Source organism: Lepus europaeus, chromosome 7 (genome assembly GCF_033115175.1).
Source record: "Lepus europaeus isolate LE1 chromosome 7, mLepTim1.pri, whole genome shotgun sequence".
Lineage (NCBI taxonomy): Eukaryota > Metazoa > Chordata > Mammalia > Lagomorpha > Leporidae > Lepus > Lepus europaeus.
This window is the reverse complement of record NC_084833.1, coordinates 45,704,332-45,722,058: the sequence shown is the minus strand read 5'-3', so window position 1 is coordinate 45,722,058 and position 17,727 is coordinate 45,704,332. Positions and strand designations below refer to the sequence as shown.

The 17,727-nt window shown below is 50.3% G+C and overlaps 1 protein-coding gene across 2 annotated transcripts in view; it reads left to right on the top strand.

Moving 5' to 3' along the window:
* Window positions 1–17,727, top strand: part of NAV2 (neuron navigator 2) — a 406,486-nt gene that overhangs the window by 160,733 nt on the left and 228,026 nt on the right. The window contains exons 4-6 of one of the 2 annotated variants that reach the window (XM_062196387.1): window positions 1,979–2,051; window positions 12,508–12,766; window positions 16,890–16,958. In XM_062196387.1, coding sequence (XP_062052371.1) covers window positions 1,979–2,051; window positions 12,508–12,766; window positions 16,890–16,958 — 401 coding nt within the window. The remainder of the gene's footprint in view (window positions 1–1,978; window positions 2,052–12,507; window positions 12,767–16,889; window positions 16,959–17,727) is intronic. The other variant, XM_062196388.1, reaches the window with a different exon arrangement.

Here is a 17,727-nt window from a genome sequence, read left to right as displayed (position 1 = left end):
AACAGTAGAAATAAGGATTGAGAGGTAACATTTTCTATCAAAAGCAGGGTTCCTAGTAGGGTAGAAGAACATTTAGAGATACAGTTTTGTATTACTTACAAATGCAGGCAGATTGCTCCAGAATACACCCATAAGGTATTCCCAGACATTCTCTTCTTTTTTCTCCACTTCCCCCTTATCTCCAGGGTGATGTTACCTCATGGTCCTGTCTATTATCCTGAGGCTGGACCGAAGGAAAGGAGGGATTAAAAGCAATCTCACTTTTCTTCCGTCTCTGTGAGGAATGATTGTGTGGTGGTAGGCATCACTTGGAGCATCGGCATTTACTTAATTTGCAGGGAATTACATTCTGCCCCTTTTTAGAGATGAGAAAATGTCTGGATGAGGACCCGTCCCAAAAGCCAGGGCAGGGTAACTTCAAGCTGAGTGGATTCCTGGAAGACGGGTGCAGTTTTACTCCTGTGCCCCATAGCTGGACACTGTTGGAAGATGTGAAGGGAACAGAGAAGCAAAATGCTAGGTCTCAATGGGAAAGTGGGGGTGAGCTTCAGGAAGACTTCTTGGAGTCAGGCTCTGCTCAGATTAGCGCTCTTAAAATGTGGATGCTTCCCACCCTCTGACTGTGCGGGGACATCCAAAACTGTTTGGGGGTAGCCCCATGTGCACTGTGAAAGACAGCTGTCTGCTAGTTCAACAGAAACCCTGTGGGTTACTCCTGGTTTGCGTTCATGAGGATGAATGAGGATGAATGACGATGGGGCCCGGGAAGTCATGTGAGGTAGGTTTGTTGGGGGAGGGGGACAGGGTTCCCACTGTGAGATGTAAACTATGTAAAATTCAGAGATCCCTGTGCCAAGTCCAAAGTGATGTGTTTCATTTGTGGTCACCAGAGACATTGATCAGGCCAGAGCATTTTCCTTTAAACCAAAAAGTAATGAGCCCCGACAACTTCAAATCAGACCTTTGGGAAATGATCTAATTGTTCTTTTTTTTTTTTTTTTTTTTTTTTTGACAGGCAGAGTTAGACAGTGAGAGAGAGAGAGAGAGAGAGAGACAGAAAAGTCTTTTTTCCGTTGGTTCACCCCCCCAATGGCCACTACGGCCAGCTCACTGTGCCTATCCAAAGCCAGGAGCCAGGTGCTTCCTTCTGGTCTCCCATGTGGGTGCAGGCACCCAAGTACTTGGGCCATCCTCCACTGCCTTCCTGGGCCACAGCAGAGAGCTGGACTGGAAGAGGAGCGACTGGGACAGAATCCCGGTGCCCCAACCAGGACTAGAACCCAGGGTGCCGGCGCAGCAGGTGGAGGATTAGCCAAGTGAGCTGCGGAGCCAGACGACCTAATTGTTCTCTTATGCAGACTGGACCTTAGCTTGCCCTGGCCAGCAGCATCAGCCCTAGCAAGCGTGAAAGGCCTCCCAGACTCTGGCTGGTGGGTCCCTTCTCATCAGGGACAGCACAAAGGACAGAGGGGTCCAGGAGGCCACAGCCCTCTCTGGCCATGTGCGGGGCCTGCCATGCTGGGAATTTGGGGAGGAAACACTACCCAGATTCCTGCTGAAAATCCCATTCACTGTTTCTGCATTTGACCACCTGCCTTGTTGGTAGCTGGAGATTTCTCCCAGCTGTTGGTAGATGGGTGGGTCCACCAGCCTCATCCCCTCCTCCAGCTTGCTGGCCACTGCTCAAGTTCTCAAGATTGTGCTGCAGACAGCGATCAAGATGAGAGCTCCAGTTCCACCGTGGTTTTTTTTGGCAGCCGTGAGCAATGCAAGGCCTTGACTTTTGGCACCGTGCGGGCGAGATATTAGGTAACCTTTTCCCGTGCAAGTACAGACAAAGAGGACACCTAACCTGCGTGCATCCCTCCATTGGCCATTTTCACAACATTCTGTTTGCCCTTTGTTCCTGGTAAGAGGTGACCGTGGAGATGGCGGGACGCTCATTAAGTGCATCTTGTTTTTTTCTTTCCCCGTTTAGATTGAAAACATAGATGCCTGCTTGAATTTCCTGGCAGCGAAGGGGATCAACATCCAGGGGCTGTCTGCAGAAGGTGAGTCACGTGCTTAGCCTGGAGCTGCCCTCTCGTCCCCGGAAATGCTCTCCTGCTGCCTGCTGATGGCCTGAACACAGAGGAGTCCGGGGGCACTGCTGGGCTCTTCTGGTTTTGTTTTCCTCCAGGCAGCTCAGTGCTTGTCTAGACTTGAGGATGCTAACTTTAGGACAACCCCAAGAATCACTGCGAGAACGCAGATCCAGCCCTACCAGCCACATGGGCAAGACACCAGGCGGGGTGGCCAAGCAAGAGCTGCCCCTGGGTGAGGAGGGCTCACAGAAACAAGGCTGATTTGATTTACCTGTCAGCTGATGGAGTTCATTGTCCAGCCAGGCCTCACCTGTGGAAGAGAGCGCACCTAGCCGTGGAGTGTATCTAAACTGTACGGCTCCCAGGGAGAAATGCGGAATCCTTGTCTCTCACTTTCATTAGAAGCAGCAGCACTTTTCCTTGCTTTAAGAAAAAAATGAAGAAGGCGAGAAAGAACAAACGAAAAGCAGGTGCATTTAGTAATGTAATGCTTCATTTTTACAGCCAGAGTAGTTTTTAATGAACTTAAACTTGGAGGCTGCTTAGCACATTAGCGTTTGCTTGTGCTTTGCCATTGAGTGTAGGTCCGGAGATGGCTGGTCTGCAGGCCCAGCCTCCTCAGGCAACGGCTCAACCTGGGAACTTGCGCGCTCTCTCCTGTTTGTCAATATGAGCAGCTGCCATGGGCCCCGGCAGCCTCCCAAACTCATTAGGCTGCACCTGCCTCCGGTTTTCCCAGAGCAGGTAAAGCAGTTTGGGCTTCAGACAGTACCACCGTGCCCTAGCAAGGTTCCTTTGGAAAAGCTGCACGTCACCCTGGACCTCAGTGGTCAAGGTCAAGTCAGGAGGAGCCGTGAAGAAGGAAGCAACCAAAGGGGGCAGGTAAGTTTGCAAACAGGAGGTCTCCTTGGGGGCCAGGTCCTTGCCTTCACTGTGCTGCATGGTGAACCCCTGGTTTTCCTGGCCGTGTGTCTGAGCTGGTGTCTCTTCTGATAGTGGGGCTGGGTGGTATAAATGGCCACTGTCTGGCCCTCCTGAATGTGCTGTGTCCTGAGTGGAATTGTTGAAATGCTCAGATCAGGAACTCCAGTGCGCGTGCCAGGCCTGGCTGCACTACTGTAGTCTCAGATGCGCATGTGTTGTGGTCAGCCCCGACCCCAGCTCTGGAGTGTGGGCCCTCGAGTGTGGGAATGAGCTCAGGGAATACACGCTGTTGGAGTTGGTGGTGGTATTCAGGGGAACACGTGGTTTTGTCCTGCTTGAGAGTTCTTGTACTGTCAGTAGGTGGCATGACACGGTCCTCCCAGTTCCTGGGGGTGATTGGACCCGAGAGGCAAGCATGCGCCCCACCTCCAGCCCCCTGCCCCCAGCAGCAAGGACTTTGACAGAGTCTAGTCAGCAGCAAGACTTCTAGGTGACACAGACTGCAAGCCTGCTCTGTCCCCTGCTCACTCAGCTTCTCTGTCCTGCCTTCTGCCTCACTTGTCCTCCCATCTGTCCCACCCTCTCTACCCAAAGCTTTCAGAATCTATGCAGTAGGTGTTTGTTGTGAGTACGCACCAACTCTGCTTTTTTAAATTTTATTTATTTATTTGACAGGCAGAGTTAGACAGTGAGAGAGAGAAACAGAGAGAAAGGTCTTCCTTCCGTTGGTTCTCCCCACAAATGGCCACCACGGCCAGCGCGTTGTGCCGATCTGAAGCCAGGAGCCAGGTGCTTCCTCCTGGTCTCCCATGCAGGTGCAGGGCCCAAGGACCTGGGCCATCCTCCACTGTACTCCCAGGCCACAGCAGAGAGCTAGACTGGAAGAGGAGCAACCGGGACAGAATCCAGCGCCCCAACCGGGACTAGAACCTGGGGTGCTGGCGCCGCAGGTGGAGGATTAGCCTAGTGAGCTGCGGCGCCAGCCAACTCTGCTTTTAAGGATTCTATCTGTATCAGCTCCGGTATTCACAACTGAAGCTGGAATTGTTTTTTAAGATTTTATTTATTTATTTGAGAGGTAGTTAGAGACAAAAAGAGGGAGAGACAAAGAGAGAGATGTTCCATCCACTGGTTCACTCCCCAAATGGCCGCAAGGGCTGGAGCTGAGCCCCTCCGAAGCCAGGAGCCAGGAGCTTCTTCTAAGTCTCCTACATGGGTGCAGGGGCCCAAGCACTTGGGCCATCTTCTGCTGCTTTCCCAGGCCATAAGCAGGGTGCTGGATTAGAAGAGGAGCAGCTGGAACAGGAACCAGTGCCCATGTGGGATGCTGGTGCCACAGGCAGAGTCTTAGCCTACTAAGCCACAGCACTGGCCCCTGAAGCTGGAATCTCTAACAGCTTCCATTTACAAGGGAGAAGCTTTGCCTAAAGAGGTTATAAGTGACAACCATGGGACACCTGCCTAGACAGGGGCGGTTGCAGGATTGGAGCCCAGGTCTGTGGGATTTCAGAGCTCATGATGGCAGATGGCTAACATCTGGGCCTGCCATGTAGAGTGAGAGGAATCAGACAGAACTCTATGCCACCTGGAATGTGGAGAAGATGACGCGTGGTCCACGGAGGCACACCTTGTGAGGAGAGACACTCAGCTCCCGGCCCCTTCTCCATGTGGGGACGACCCTTGTCACCTGTGGGACAGGTGTGCTGGGGCGTGAGCTCCTTGGGGGGTGACTGTGCAGTGGTTTTACAGCATTTCAGGGGCTGCCTCCACTGTGGCGTGAAACCCCGTCTTCCGTGCTGGGCTGAGTCCCACTTCAGTGTTCAGTTATTAGCTCTATATCCATGCTTGTGACTCAGCCTTGTTCATTTTCTTATAGACTTTTAAAAAGGATTTATTGATTTGAAAGACAGGGTGACAGGGAAAGCCAGAGACATCTTCTATGTTTGCTCACTTTCCCAAAATGCCTGCAACCAGGAACTATGCCTGGCTCTCCCATGTGGGTAGCAGGGACCCAAGGACTTCAGCCATAATCTACTGCCTTCTCAGGTGCGTTAGCAGGAAGCTGAGTAGGAAGCAGAGGAGTTAGGACTTGAGCCAGCACTCTGATAAGGGATACTTGGATCTCAAGCAATGGCTTAACCCCTGTGCCACAACACCTGCTCTGATCTTGTTTGTCTTTAAACTTCAAATCATACTCAGAGCACTCCACCTCCCCCCTCCCCGAAGCTTCCCGGTGGGAGTGGCTAGAGGTACGTGAAGGGTGTGGTGGCTGGACTTCCTGGCCTTCCTCTTTCCCTTCCCTGCTTCGTGTGCCTGAGCCTCCAGGACTAGGGCACCATAGAGAAGGTGAAGCCACCAGCCCCTCGTGGCTGGCCATAACTACCCCTGTCCCAGTCATCCACTGAGCATGCGCTGCTGGCCAGGGCTCACTCCTGGGCTGCTCTGGGCACTGGCGTCTCTTGTGAGATCTGGTGGGCTGTTTGAGCTCGGTCTCATGGTTCTTCCAGAATCTTCCATGGATCCAGCAGGAACATCTGGGCTCCGTTTCCCACTGCAGTGGGTGGGACAGATTTCCTGTCGCATGGCAGCAGCCCCTCATCACACAGCCAGCCGATGTCCTCCCCACAGCACGTGGCCTAGAGGCAGGTCAGCTGAGTCAATGGGACACAACGTGGGGCTGGAATGCCAGCCCCCCTTCTTGCCAGCACCCCCACTTTCAGTGACTCTCTAGGTACTCCTTTAACTTCAGGGAGACCAAGGACCCCACCTTTGTGTTCCTTGGTGGGGGAAAGAGAAAGCACCCCATGATCATCAACCACTTTCTGCCATCTAGATCTTCTTGCCGGATGTTTCTGGGAGCAGTGACGATGGTGTTTGGGAGTAAGACTGCTGATTATGAGCTGTTGCACTGCTGCGGGAAGGTGGCTGGCCCTGGATTCTGTCACCTCCTAATGCCAGGGTAGTTTTATCCTCAAGTTGGGGCCCTATCAACAATTTCAGAATACAGGGAATATCTCACTTCCCGTTAAATTATTGGAGCAAAAGCCATTTGTTGAGAACTCTCTGTGTCAGGCACCAAGCTATGAGCTGTGCACATTTGTATCTTCTTTAACCCCCGAGGTCAGTGTGAGTATTATCCCCATAATACAGATGAGGACACACCAAGGCCCGAAGAGATTAAGGTGTGCATGGGAGAAGGGAGGCCCACAGGCTAAGCTGTTCACAGGCCTGGCATTGTTTACTTCTCCCTACTTCCTGTCTCTAGCCACCTGCAGAACTACTGGAAAAGCGTCATAATGTTTTGAAAATAATGTACTTTTAATGCTTTTTGCGTTCCTTTTGAAGATGATTGAGTGCCCTGAGGCTCCTCCTCCAATGAAAAAAAAATAAACCCTGGCAGTTGGAAAGCCCCAGAGACACCTCTCCACCCCTCCCCAGTGACTCAGGCTGGCTTTGGAGCCAGGAGGGTGTGTGCACCTGTCCTTGATGCGTTTCAGCTGCTCAGGCCTGCCCCACCTGCCTGCTCCAGAGTCTTTGTTCTAGGGCACAGACGGCAGGTGCTGGGGCAGAGACGGCAGGCCCCGGGGAACCTTGTGGCGATGTTGCTGGTTTGGGCACTTCCCCAGACGAAGCCTCCCTGCCCCTTCAGGGCTCCTGAACTTTGAACCCTTCTATTTGCTCTTGGAGTCTTGCCAGAATCCTGTGGGCTTGGGTCTCCTGCTGCCTGGGGGGTGATGTTGGAGATGCACACACACACCCCCCCCCCCAGCTCTTCTGCAACCCACACTCCACCTGTCACAACCATCCTGAAACCTGCGCCCGGGAGGAAGGATGGGCTCTTTTCTCATTTGTGCTACCTGCCTCTCAGCCCATCCTCCTGTAATGGAGAAGCAGAGGTCTCAGGGAAGGTACATTCTGCTGCTTTCAGCAGACAAGTGCTGGGTGATCTGTGCTCAGTGCTCGATACTGGGGGGCACAGACCATCATGTCGGTCATGCAGTTAGTAAGAGAGCTGAGCTCGTGGTGCGTATTCGGGATCCTGTGAAGATCAGACAGAAGCGCTCTTCCTGGGGCAGCCTGGGGAGCCTCGTAGAGGTGTGGTGTTTCTCAAGGTTTTACAGGCAGAGTATGCCATCATCAGACAGAGAAGAAACTGAAGGGAAGTGACACAGGGGGTGGGGAATACGCAACAGGATGGGGCAAAGGTCTAGCTCTTTATCAGCCTTGCAGAGTGGAGGAGTTGAGATCCTTCCAGATGACTCCTGGAAAGAGAGAGTGTGCACTTTTGAAGTGAAATTAGTTGCAAGCTTGATATTCGCAGTCCTGGGTTTGCTGCCCTGATGACCGGAGACTTAGGTCCTGGGCCAGAAAGCGGGCGGTCCTGCACCTTAGGGTGACAGCAGCAAGTAGAACGTTTCCATTGCCTCTTACATGGAGTGGGGCTGTTGCAGGCCCTCATCAGAAGGGGCTCTGCTCCCACCCTCCCATCCTGCTTCCTCTGTGGGTGGAGCCATTGGCAGGCGTGATGAACAGTACAGCAAGGGCAGCAAGAGAGGGCTGGAAAGTGAGGCAGTGAATGTTGTCCCCAGCCCGTCTGCAGGAACAGTGCTGTAGAATCCACAGTCCCCCATCAGATGGGCAGGCCTTACCCCACCATGCATTAAGGGAATTAAATAGGAGTCCTGGGGCTCTGGTGTGTGCTAGTGCTCCCTTTGGATGTACACAGAGTTCTTCATGTCAGATTGCTCCCATGGCTGTGCTCTTGTCAACCAGGCCTGAAGATTCTCTTTTAAAGTGTTGAAGGACAGGCCACCATTGTGTGCAGTGGATTAAGCCACTGCTTGGGACACCCACACCCTGCATCAGTGGGCCTGGGAGGGAGTCCCGCCTCTGCTTCTGACCCAGCTTCCTGCTCATGTGTGCTCTAGGAGCAGGTGATGACTCAAGTACTTGAGTCTCTGCCACCCAAGTGCAAGAGCCAGATGGGGTTCATAGTTCCTGGCTTAGCCCCAGCTGTTGTGGGCATTTGGGGAGTGAACAAAGCAAGATGGAAGATATTTCTCTCTCGTGCTTTCACTCTGTCACTCTTCCTTTCAAATAAAGAGAAATCAACTTTTAAAAACTGTTGAAAGAAAGTAACTTCTCTGTTTATCTTGCCCATGGAGCTTGACACTACCTACAGTATCTATGCAGATGGGACTGTCAACGGTCAGAACCCATAGAACCCAAGATCATGGCAATACTACATTCTAGTGGAATTGGAATATGGCCTCTGCAGTTTGTTGTTCAGTTTGCATGGACCTGGCCACAGGAAGAGGAAGGAGGACAGGGTCCCAGGGCTGGGGGAGCCACCAGCTAGCTAGAGTCACCATGGCCAGGTCTGTTCTCTCTAGGTCAGCATTGATGTCCTTCTCCGGACGTCAGACAGGTGAGGTTAGTTGAGCGGATAGAAGATGCTGCCCCTCTTCCAAAGCCTTGGGAAATGGCACGAGGAGAACATTCCTGTGGGCTCCTGGAGTCTGTCTTCGGCTTCCTGTGGAGCTGGCTTAGCAGACTTGCTATTTTGGGTCCTCTCTGTTACAGACCACACATGGCATTCACTGTGCGGCTTTCTGAGCAGTCACCACTCCTGCATGTTTGTGATTCGGAAAGAAAATGAAACGGTCCAAATGTCCATCAGCTGGTGAATGGATCAATCAAATGTGGTAGCCATATAATGAGGTAGCAGCCAGCAGTACAAACAAACCGATAAGGCATTATGTTAAGTGGAAGAAGCCAGTTATAAAAGAGTACCTAGTGCAAGATCTCATTTATATGAAATGTTCTGGAAAGGCAAATCTGTTGGAACAGAAAGCGGATTCGTGGTTGCCTGGGAGTGGGTTTGGGAATTGACTGCAGTTGAGAATGAGGAATCTGGAATGATGGAAATATTATAAAACCAGGATTTGTTAAACTTACTAAAGCTCATGAAATTGTCCACTAAAGTTTAAGGGTACAAATTATATAATACCTCAATAAAGCTTTTTTTAAAACCAGAAAGAAGATCATCATTGAATGCTTACTAATTGAGATATTTCATGATCGAGGTCCTTCAGGATGCCAGGGACTGTGGCCAGCAGGGGATAAGCCACTCCTTAGACTTGCTCTGTGTGAAGAACCCAGGATTGGGTTCTGAGAAGGCTGCAGGTGGGAGGATCCGGGGCTTTGCAATCGTTTTCTCACTTAATCTTAAACAAGCAAATGGGAAAGGTGCAGGAGGAGGCACGCCTGTTCTAAAGGATGAGGGATCAGGCACAGAGGGATTGAATCTTGCAAACTCTCCAGGTCCGTCAATGATGGACTAAAGAGATTCAATCCCAGGCAGGTTTTTCTGGCTTCAAATCAGTCATCTTTACAATCGAAATGTTGCCTGCTAAGAAAAAGTTTTTACTTGGGAGCAGGTACAGTGGTTGAGACACCAGTTGGGACATCAGCATCCTGTATCATAGTTTCAGTCCCAGGTCCACTGCCAGTTCCAGCTTCCTGCTAACGTACATCCCGGGAGGCAGCAGGTAATGGCTCAAGGAGTTGGCTTCCTACCACCCACATGGGAGGCACAGATTGAGTTCTGGGCTCCAGGCTTTGGCCTGGCCCAGCCCTGGCCGTTGTGAGCATTTGGGATGTGAACCAATGGTTGGAAGATCCCTCTCTGGCTGTCTCTGCCTCTCAGACTTTCAAATAAACTGAAAATAAGTAAAAATTTTAAAAAATGTTTACCAGTGGGACATCATACTCTTTGAGAAATAGTAAAAGTTTTAGGAAACATTAAACAGTTACGAACAGTAAGTGACTCAACCCCAGAGGTGGAGACCACGACAAGGCTGTCTCTGTTGTGTGCAGTAGGGATGGGCTGGTAGGCTGCAGAGGGTGCCAGTGTGGGTATGCCTGCATTTTTTGCACTGGGCAACCTAGGAGCCCTGGGATATGCTGACTTGTTAGTTCTCCCTTGCTCTGTTTTTCTTGTGTGGTTTTAAAATAGAAGTATTATGGAATGTTTGACACACCAGAAGAATAGAGTATATGCCCTCGAGCCAGCTTAAGGAAAAAAAAATAGGATCTGGTTTGCTTTTAAATCCCCCACCCATGATGGGTACACAAGTAAGCCAAGTGACACAGTGTCAACGAACTGGACTTTGAGCTGGAAAAAACCTCCATCCACATCCCAGCCCCAGCGATTACCTTGGAGAGCTCATAAAACCCTTTGGGCCTTCTGTTTTCCCAGAGGGACAGTGATAGTCTCACATTGTAAGGAGTCAATGAGATCATGCGTGTACAAAGCTTCACCTGATACCTACCAGGAGGCCATAGCCCTTGTTATAAACCATGTGGCATTCCCTGCTCACTGTGAAAGACACCAAGGAGGAATCTTAGGTGGATTTCATCTCTTCCCCTGCCTAGCGCTCGCTTCTCTCTCCCAGGGAATTCAGTAGCCAAGCTCCTTCTAGAGGCTCTCCTACATGTCAGCACTTGGTCAGCTCATTTCCACTCTGTCCCTCGCTCTCGTCACTGTCCAGGATTCCCACGGGTGAGGGTTCATCTCATACACCTCCATTTTCCCATCTGAACCTCGTACTCTGATTTGCGTGTAGTGGTAAGAACATTTAGAAACGGAAGTGGAGCGTGCCGCAGGTGTGTGCTTCTCCTCTGGTGTCCTTAGGATGCGGAAGGAGCAAAGCTGAACCACCCTAAGAGACAAGGGAGGGGGCATTTTCCACCTCTCTGGGGCTTTCTCTGCTGCCTGCCTGCCTTGCACTGGGTGATGCATAAGCAAGAGCTCTGTCCTGATTACACCTGTCATCCTGGCATAATTAAGAGCTCCCTCTTAATTGAGAGTCAGAACTCTCCAAAGTGGTGGTGCTTCCCCAGGGAATGATATGGTCCTCATAGGAAAAGCCCTGATTTTGAAAATAGAACGGTCTGGGCATCTTACTGAGGGTCCTGCGGCTCCGGTCTTGGTATCAAGGGCAAGGCCAGTGAGGGGTGGGCTTTACAGTGTGCTTTCACCCTTGCACTCTCATTTCATCTTTGCAACAGCCTTGGGTGATGGAGCACGTAGTGCCATGGTTGCCATTTCCCTAAGGCCCAGAGAGGTGAAGGGAACATGCTCGGGGTTGCACAGCTGGTGAGAGTTCAAGTTCAGATTCAGATTCATGGCTTGGGTTTTCCAAGCTCTGTGCTCTTGTCAGCCTTGTTCCATGATCAGAAGCTGCTGCGGTAAAGCATGAAGGCAGGGTTCTGGAAGTTTGCTTTGTCCATGTGTTCAGACCATTGGGAAGTCACTGGATCTGACCGCATCAGCAGATCACACTCGGGCCACGGAGCTGGGAGGCTGCCTTTCCCCTCCTCCTCCGTATGCAGTGGGGCTCGTTTCTCAAAGGACTTGTGGCCATCAGCAGGTCCCTGGGAGAAATGCTTGTTCCTAGGCCCACAGTCTATATTCCTGGCTCTGGGCTAACCTCAACATGTATGCTGCCCTCTGGCCCAGGCTTTCCTCCCCTAGCCCTCTTAATGAGGCCTTGCAAGCTCCCTTGGGCCCTGTGTCCCTCTGTTCCCCTCTGCCAGTTCAGAAAAGGAAATCCAGCCCAGGTGGCAGCAAAGCAGAGTGGCCTGAGTGTGTCTGTCCCCGAGGCTTCTTCCTTGTCCTCTGCCCCTTATACTGGGTGTCCCTCATCTTTTACCCTCCAACTCAGTCTAGACTCTGGCCATTGGTGTCTGATGTTGACTGCATAAGAGGAGGGATTGTCCCAGGAGCATCCCTTTGTGAACCGTGGTCTCTGCCTGTGAATAAATATTTTATTCCTCTCCGCAGCTCCCCGTGCATGCCTTGAGGCAAATGCATTTCAACATCTGAGAAAGAATTCTTATTCCTACTCTGTTCTGGTTCCTTTTAAGATAAAATAAATATTTTGTATGAGTCCTTTATGTGGCAGCAAATCCTTATAGCCTAGCCCTACAGCCAACCCAAATTAGGGTTATTTCTTCAGCAGACGAAAGGGGACAACTGGATCCAGCAAGCAGGGCAGGGGGTTTGCAAGTGGGACATCAGCTACTCGGCTCCCTCCGTGCATCTCAAACACGAACTTGGCAGAGCAGCTGGGGAGCCTCCCCAAGCGCTGGATGGCATCCCTGTCCCCAGACCGGTGGCTCTGCCCGTGGAGCAAGCGCAGTCTTGCTCGAGGCTGCTTGCTATCTTGGTGCTGTCCTTTCTGAGAATTTCCTCCGGGCCCTTGCCAGACATCCAGTTGCAACTTGCCTGGTGTAGCCACTGTAATCCCAGTGGGGAGAATAAGCTAATTTCTTTGTGGTTTCAGCCTGGTTTTAATTGTGATCTCCTGTAAGCATTTCAGGAAGTCTCATATCCTACAGGAATTAAACTCCTGTGAGGGCTGCGGCAGCCCGTTGAACGTATGGGAAGAAGACGGACTCCCTGTCTCACCGGGATCTCTTTCCTGTCTTGTAGAAATCAGGAATGGAAACCTCAAGGCCATTCTAGGCCTCTTCTTCAGCCTCTCCCGCTACAAGCAACAGCAGCAGCAACCGCAGAAGCAACACCTCTCCTCGCCTCTGCCACCTGCCGTGTCCCAGGCGACCGGGGCTCCCTCCCAGTGCCAGGCTGGTGCCCCTCAGCAACAGGTGCCAGCTACTCCCCTAGCCCCGTGCCAGCCTCACCAGCCAGCGCCACATCAGCAGTCAAAAGCACAAGCCGAAATGCAATCCAGGTGGGGACTCCTCTCTGAATGGCAATTCTGTTTTTCTGGCAACGTCTTCCGCCAGATTCTAGCCTGTATTGTGTGTGTTTTCCATTTAAGTTTCTTCAATGCCAAGTGCTACCAGTGGTCAGTGGGAAATTTGCATGACCTAGAAATAGACGGTTGTCCCTGGCCAAGGCATGGACTTCTTCTGTAGGTTAGAATCACCAGCAGCCAAAGCCAGTTAGCTGCTACTGCCATAACTCTGACCCATTCCACACACACGCTTAAAATAGACTGCAAACCAAACCTGTTTTGTGTGCTGAACGCCTGCGAGCCTGTGTTCAGTTACACGCGTGAGTCATTTTACGTAGCAGAGGTGGTACTTTTATTCCAGGAGGCGTCTCTGCTTTGCTGGGAGAGAAATGCCAAAAGTGCCTAAGAAAGCCGGCAACTGAAGCAGAGGGGGCAGCGCCTTCCCTGGGAAGGGGCAGCGTCCCCCGATGGGGCTGTCACTTGGAATGCGACTGGATTTTGTAGGACTGACAGTGGGAGCTGTCGTGTTGAACTTAGTCACAGAGAGCCCACTGTGCAGGAGTAGGACCTTTGGGTTTTATTGGTGTTCCAGGAGGGAACTGATGCTTAATAGTTGGACTCACCATAGACAGGTGTACAAGCCAAGTGCCAAGGCAATGCTACGGTGGGGATAGCTGAATTTGCATTCCTAAGCAACTTTGCTCAAAACATTATCATTTAATGACAGAAACAAGGAGAAGATTAGGGATGAGGAAGTTTATCACTCATAGTAAAATTCCACAGAAAAGCTGATGATAATGTTTTTGGAGTGATTGATCTTTAAAACATCTAAATATCACTGATCACACAAATGGCTTGATTTCATCTACTATGAGCTAAACAGTCATGGCATTTCTTCCCTGGCTCCCCGAGCACCAGCACTAAGAATCAGTTTCTTGCGCACCCTGCCACCTTATGTCGCCTAGTCTAGTTGGGCAAAGCAGAAAGCTGTTCAGACACACGAGATGCCTTAGAGGTAGTTTCAGCTCCTTTCCCCACAAGAAACGTGATTTCCCAGTGGTGATGGTGTTAAAACCGGCAGGACTGGGTGTCACGTAAATCAGACCCCCTAGTTAATTATCTAATTGTTGTCAGTTCACATTTTGGAGATTTGTGGACGGAGAGAGATGCCTGGACTAGTAGAGAGGACCCGGCAACGCGACAGCTGAGCAGAGAGTCACTGTGCCCTTCCCTGCAGGATGCCTATGTGGGAGTCATTCCCTGGTCAGGGCTTCCCTGATGGGCCTGGTTGATTGAATGACTGGAGACATCATTTCCCGGGTTGCATTCTGCAGAGTGCACCTGCCCTAAGATGTCGCTTTGGGTTCTGCTGCAGGGGAAGGCTCCTGTAGAGGACACACTGGGAGGTAATCTGGGCTTAGTTATTATAACTGTGATTGCGGGTCTCTAGAGATCCTTGAACCTGCCAATGTGCAGTCATTTATTTAGTGTAAATATGCAACACACATATTCTAGGCCCTTGAGCATTAAGGAGGAATGAGATAGCCAAGGTTCCTGCTCTCTTCATGCTACAGCAAGAGGCAAACAAATTAGCAAATAAACAGGGAAGAAAAAGCTCAGACACTGGTGAGTGTGAGTAAGATGATGGGAGGCAGGGGGACTGGGCCACTCCTTGAGGTTGGGCTGATGGGAAGGTCTCTCTGAGGATAGGGCCCCACAATGAAGAGAGATGGATGACAGGGAGCTAGCCATGGAAAAGTCAGTTGTGAAGTAGATGGGCCAGAGGGCCTGTGGTCAGACTGAGCTTGGCAAGTGGGAGGAGCTAGTGTGGCTACAGCTGCGTGGGTGCGAGGGGAGGGAAGGTGATAAGGTAGCCTGGAAGCAGAGGGCTGCTGCGGGTATGACCGGTGGCCCCTGGAGCTGTGCACTGCCTTGGAACGGAGGCCAGGTCCCTGAGTGCTGATTAGACGGGGTGAAGAGGTCGGACTGCCTCCTAAAGATGGCGGAAAGCTATGGGCGGGCCTTCAGCAGGAGGAGCACTTGACCTGATGTATAGTCTCAAAAAAGTCACCTCTTCTGGGGAGAAGAAGCTTGTGCAGGGGCAAGAAGGGAAGGAGCGTCCTAAGTAAAGAGGCTTCTGCTGTTCTCGCAGTGGCAGTGTCTCGGGGCAGGGTGGTGCCAGCAATATGCAGATGGCCCAGTCAAGACAGTTGGGAGGCTGAGCCACGAGACCTGCAAACAGATACGCTCTGGGGTGAGGGGGAAAAGCCTTGGCTTCCAGCTGAGCAGTTAGGTAAGTGGTGGGTGTTACCCAGATGAGGAAGCCATGGAGAGTGGGTCTTCAGATGGGGACAGAGAAAGGAGTGTTCTCAAGCTTGGCCGGTGTTCATTGTGCTTCATAAAGCGTCTCTCCCTGCAGACTGTCCCAAGGTATGTGCATTGAGAAACACTGGCTTATGTCACCAGGCTATGGTAGCCTGAGGCAATCATTTTCATGATAAGCATTTGTTTTCTTAAAAGAGCCAGATGTTCCAGTCGGAGTACCCATCTCCTAGGAAGAAAAACATTTTAGTATTCCTGAATGTTGTACCTGAAGAAGAGTCACAGCCATGGCACGATTGTCCATTCTCCTGTGCAGAGTAGTTCCTTCCATCGTGGCCCCGGATTCTGCAGAATGGTGACATAGCCTGGCATCAGAGTTGTTGTGTGTCCTCATCACCCGTTTACCTTGCCCAGCTTGCACTGCCTCTGCAGATGGCTGGTTTTACCCATGTGTACTGGTCCTTTGTGATTTTACTTCCAAAGGAGAACCATGTTTCAAGGTTTAGGGATGTGATAGCTCACGCTAACACTCTGACTATACATTTAAGAATAATAAAATTATATCACGGGCTCAGTTCTATTATATTCCCAGCCCTTAATTCTATCTTTGATAACTAAACTCCCAAGGGTGATGGTTTGGACCATTGACCATTAATGTGACGGAAGCGCCAAATAGCTGGTTTGTTTTGGTCTTGCGGGTACTCTGCCAGAAACCAACATGCCTAGGAACTATTTTGCAAGTCATCTGGGTTCTGTACCTCCTTGGGTAGCCAACATGAAAACATAGTAACTCTCCCTGAAGTTTGCAATAGAGGAGTTGTAGGAGGTGGCAAAGGACATCTGAAACAGTGGCATGAAGGAATCAGACCAACTCCTCCGTGACAGCCATAGGGAGACTCCACTTACCCCTTCATTTCTTCCCACAGTTTACCTTGTGGCCACATTTCACCCCGTGACACTGCTCTCCAGTTTAGGGGCCCAGAGCATAGGCTCCAAGACTCGCTCCCCTCCTCATCTGTGTCTACTAGACATGCATATGGTCCCTATCCATTCATTGCATGAAGAACCCAGATAATTGGTTTATTTTGTCCCTACATTCCATTCTCTTCACTTCTGAATGCTAGTGAAACCCACATTGTTTTTCTCACCTCAGATTCTTTAGTGAACATGATATAGGATACATGGATACAAGAGAGGAAATATTTTTTTGTATGTTTAACATTTGAATTTATTAAGCCCAACCAAGATTCTTCATATGTACAAATTTATGGCCTGTAAAAAAAACAAAAACAGAATTTAGCTTGAAATGGTCATTTCTGCAGTATTAAGAGCAAAATTCCCTAAACCAGCAAAACTTGCAAACATCGGTGCCCTTCTTTAGGATCAGCTTTATGGGATGTGCGGGATGCTCGTCTGAAAGGCACCCAGTAGAACAAGCTTGTGAGTGGAACATTTCCACATTGAACAAAGGGATCGAGTTTGTTTGCTTATCTAAGACCCCTCGCTTTCAGGTGTACTGTGACAGCCAACTGGAAGCAGAAAAGAAATTTCATATTGGAGGAAAACACACAGAGAAGTTCTTAGATAATCTTGATCTTAATTTTTCATATTGGAAATATATTATCTGCTGAGTCAGATCTAGAAAGAAAGCTGCATATTGTGGGAAAAATTGTGCAGAGGCAGAAACCCTAGGGGCATTCTGGTCATTACCAGCCTCTTGTTATTTACCTGTGTGCCTAATGTTTCTTCTCTCTCCTCACTCATCTCTTCCACTTTTTTCTTTCTTGTCACGCAGTGCGTCACCCAAGGACTCATCTCAAAGCAAAATCATCCGCTTCACTCTGGGTCAGAAAAAGATCTCTAGGTTAGACTTTCTCTGTGTCCCACAAAGCATGGTTGAAACCCAACCCGTTGCTCCGCTCTTCCCTCTGCTCTGGCTGAGTTTCCCATGTCATGTTTGCAGTTCCAGAAAATCTTACATGCTCTGGCTAATGACCCAATGGCAGTGAGTTTTGAAAGGGACCCTGAGATTGTTGAAAGAGTGGGGGGGGGGGGGGGAGGGGGACTGTAAATGACGTTGAGGTGCACATGATACGTCTCATTACATTGATTTTTGACTGTGATTGCTTTATCAGAATCCATTCAGATTTAGGGAGAGGTGAGTTTCGAGGTAGTTCTTGGGGGTGATTTTGTGATGACTTTGCTCCCTGCTTCCTCCTGGCTCTAACCCCACCTCACCTGCATCTCATTTATGTGCGTTGTGTTTTTGCAGTTTTTCTTGTTGTTAAAAGTACTAATATGGGATTGATTTTTCTCTTGAGTTATAAAGACCTGAAGCATGAATCCAAATTGGTCAGAAGAGACCAAACAGCAAGGCAGCTATGAGGGTACGTCAAGAAGTTTGTGCAAAATGGAATTAAAAGATATGTTGGGGGCCTCCATTGTGGCATAGTGGGTTAAGCCGCTGCCTGTAACCCCAATGTCCCATATGGGAATTGGTTCAAGTCTTGGCTGCTTCACCTCCCCTCCAGCTCCCTGCTAATGCATCTGGGAAAGCAGCAGAGGATGTCCCAGGTGTTTGGCCCTTCCATTCATATGGGAGTCCTAGATGGAGTTCCAGACTCCTGGTTTTG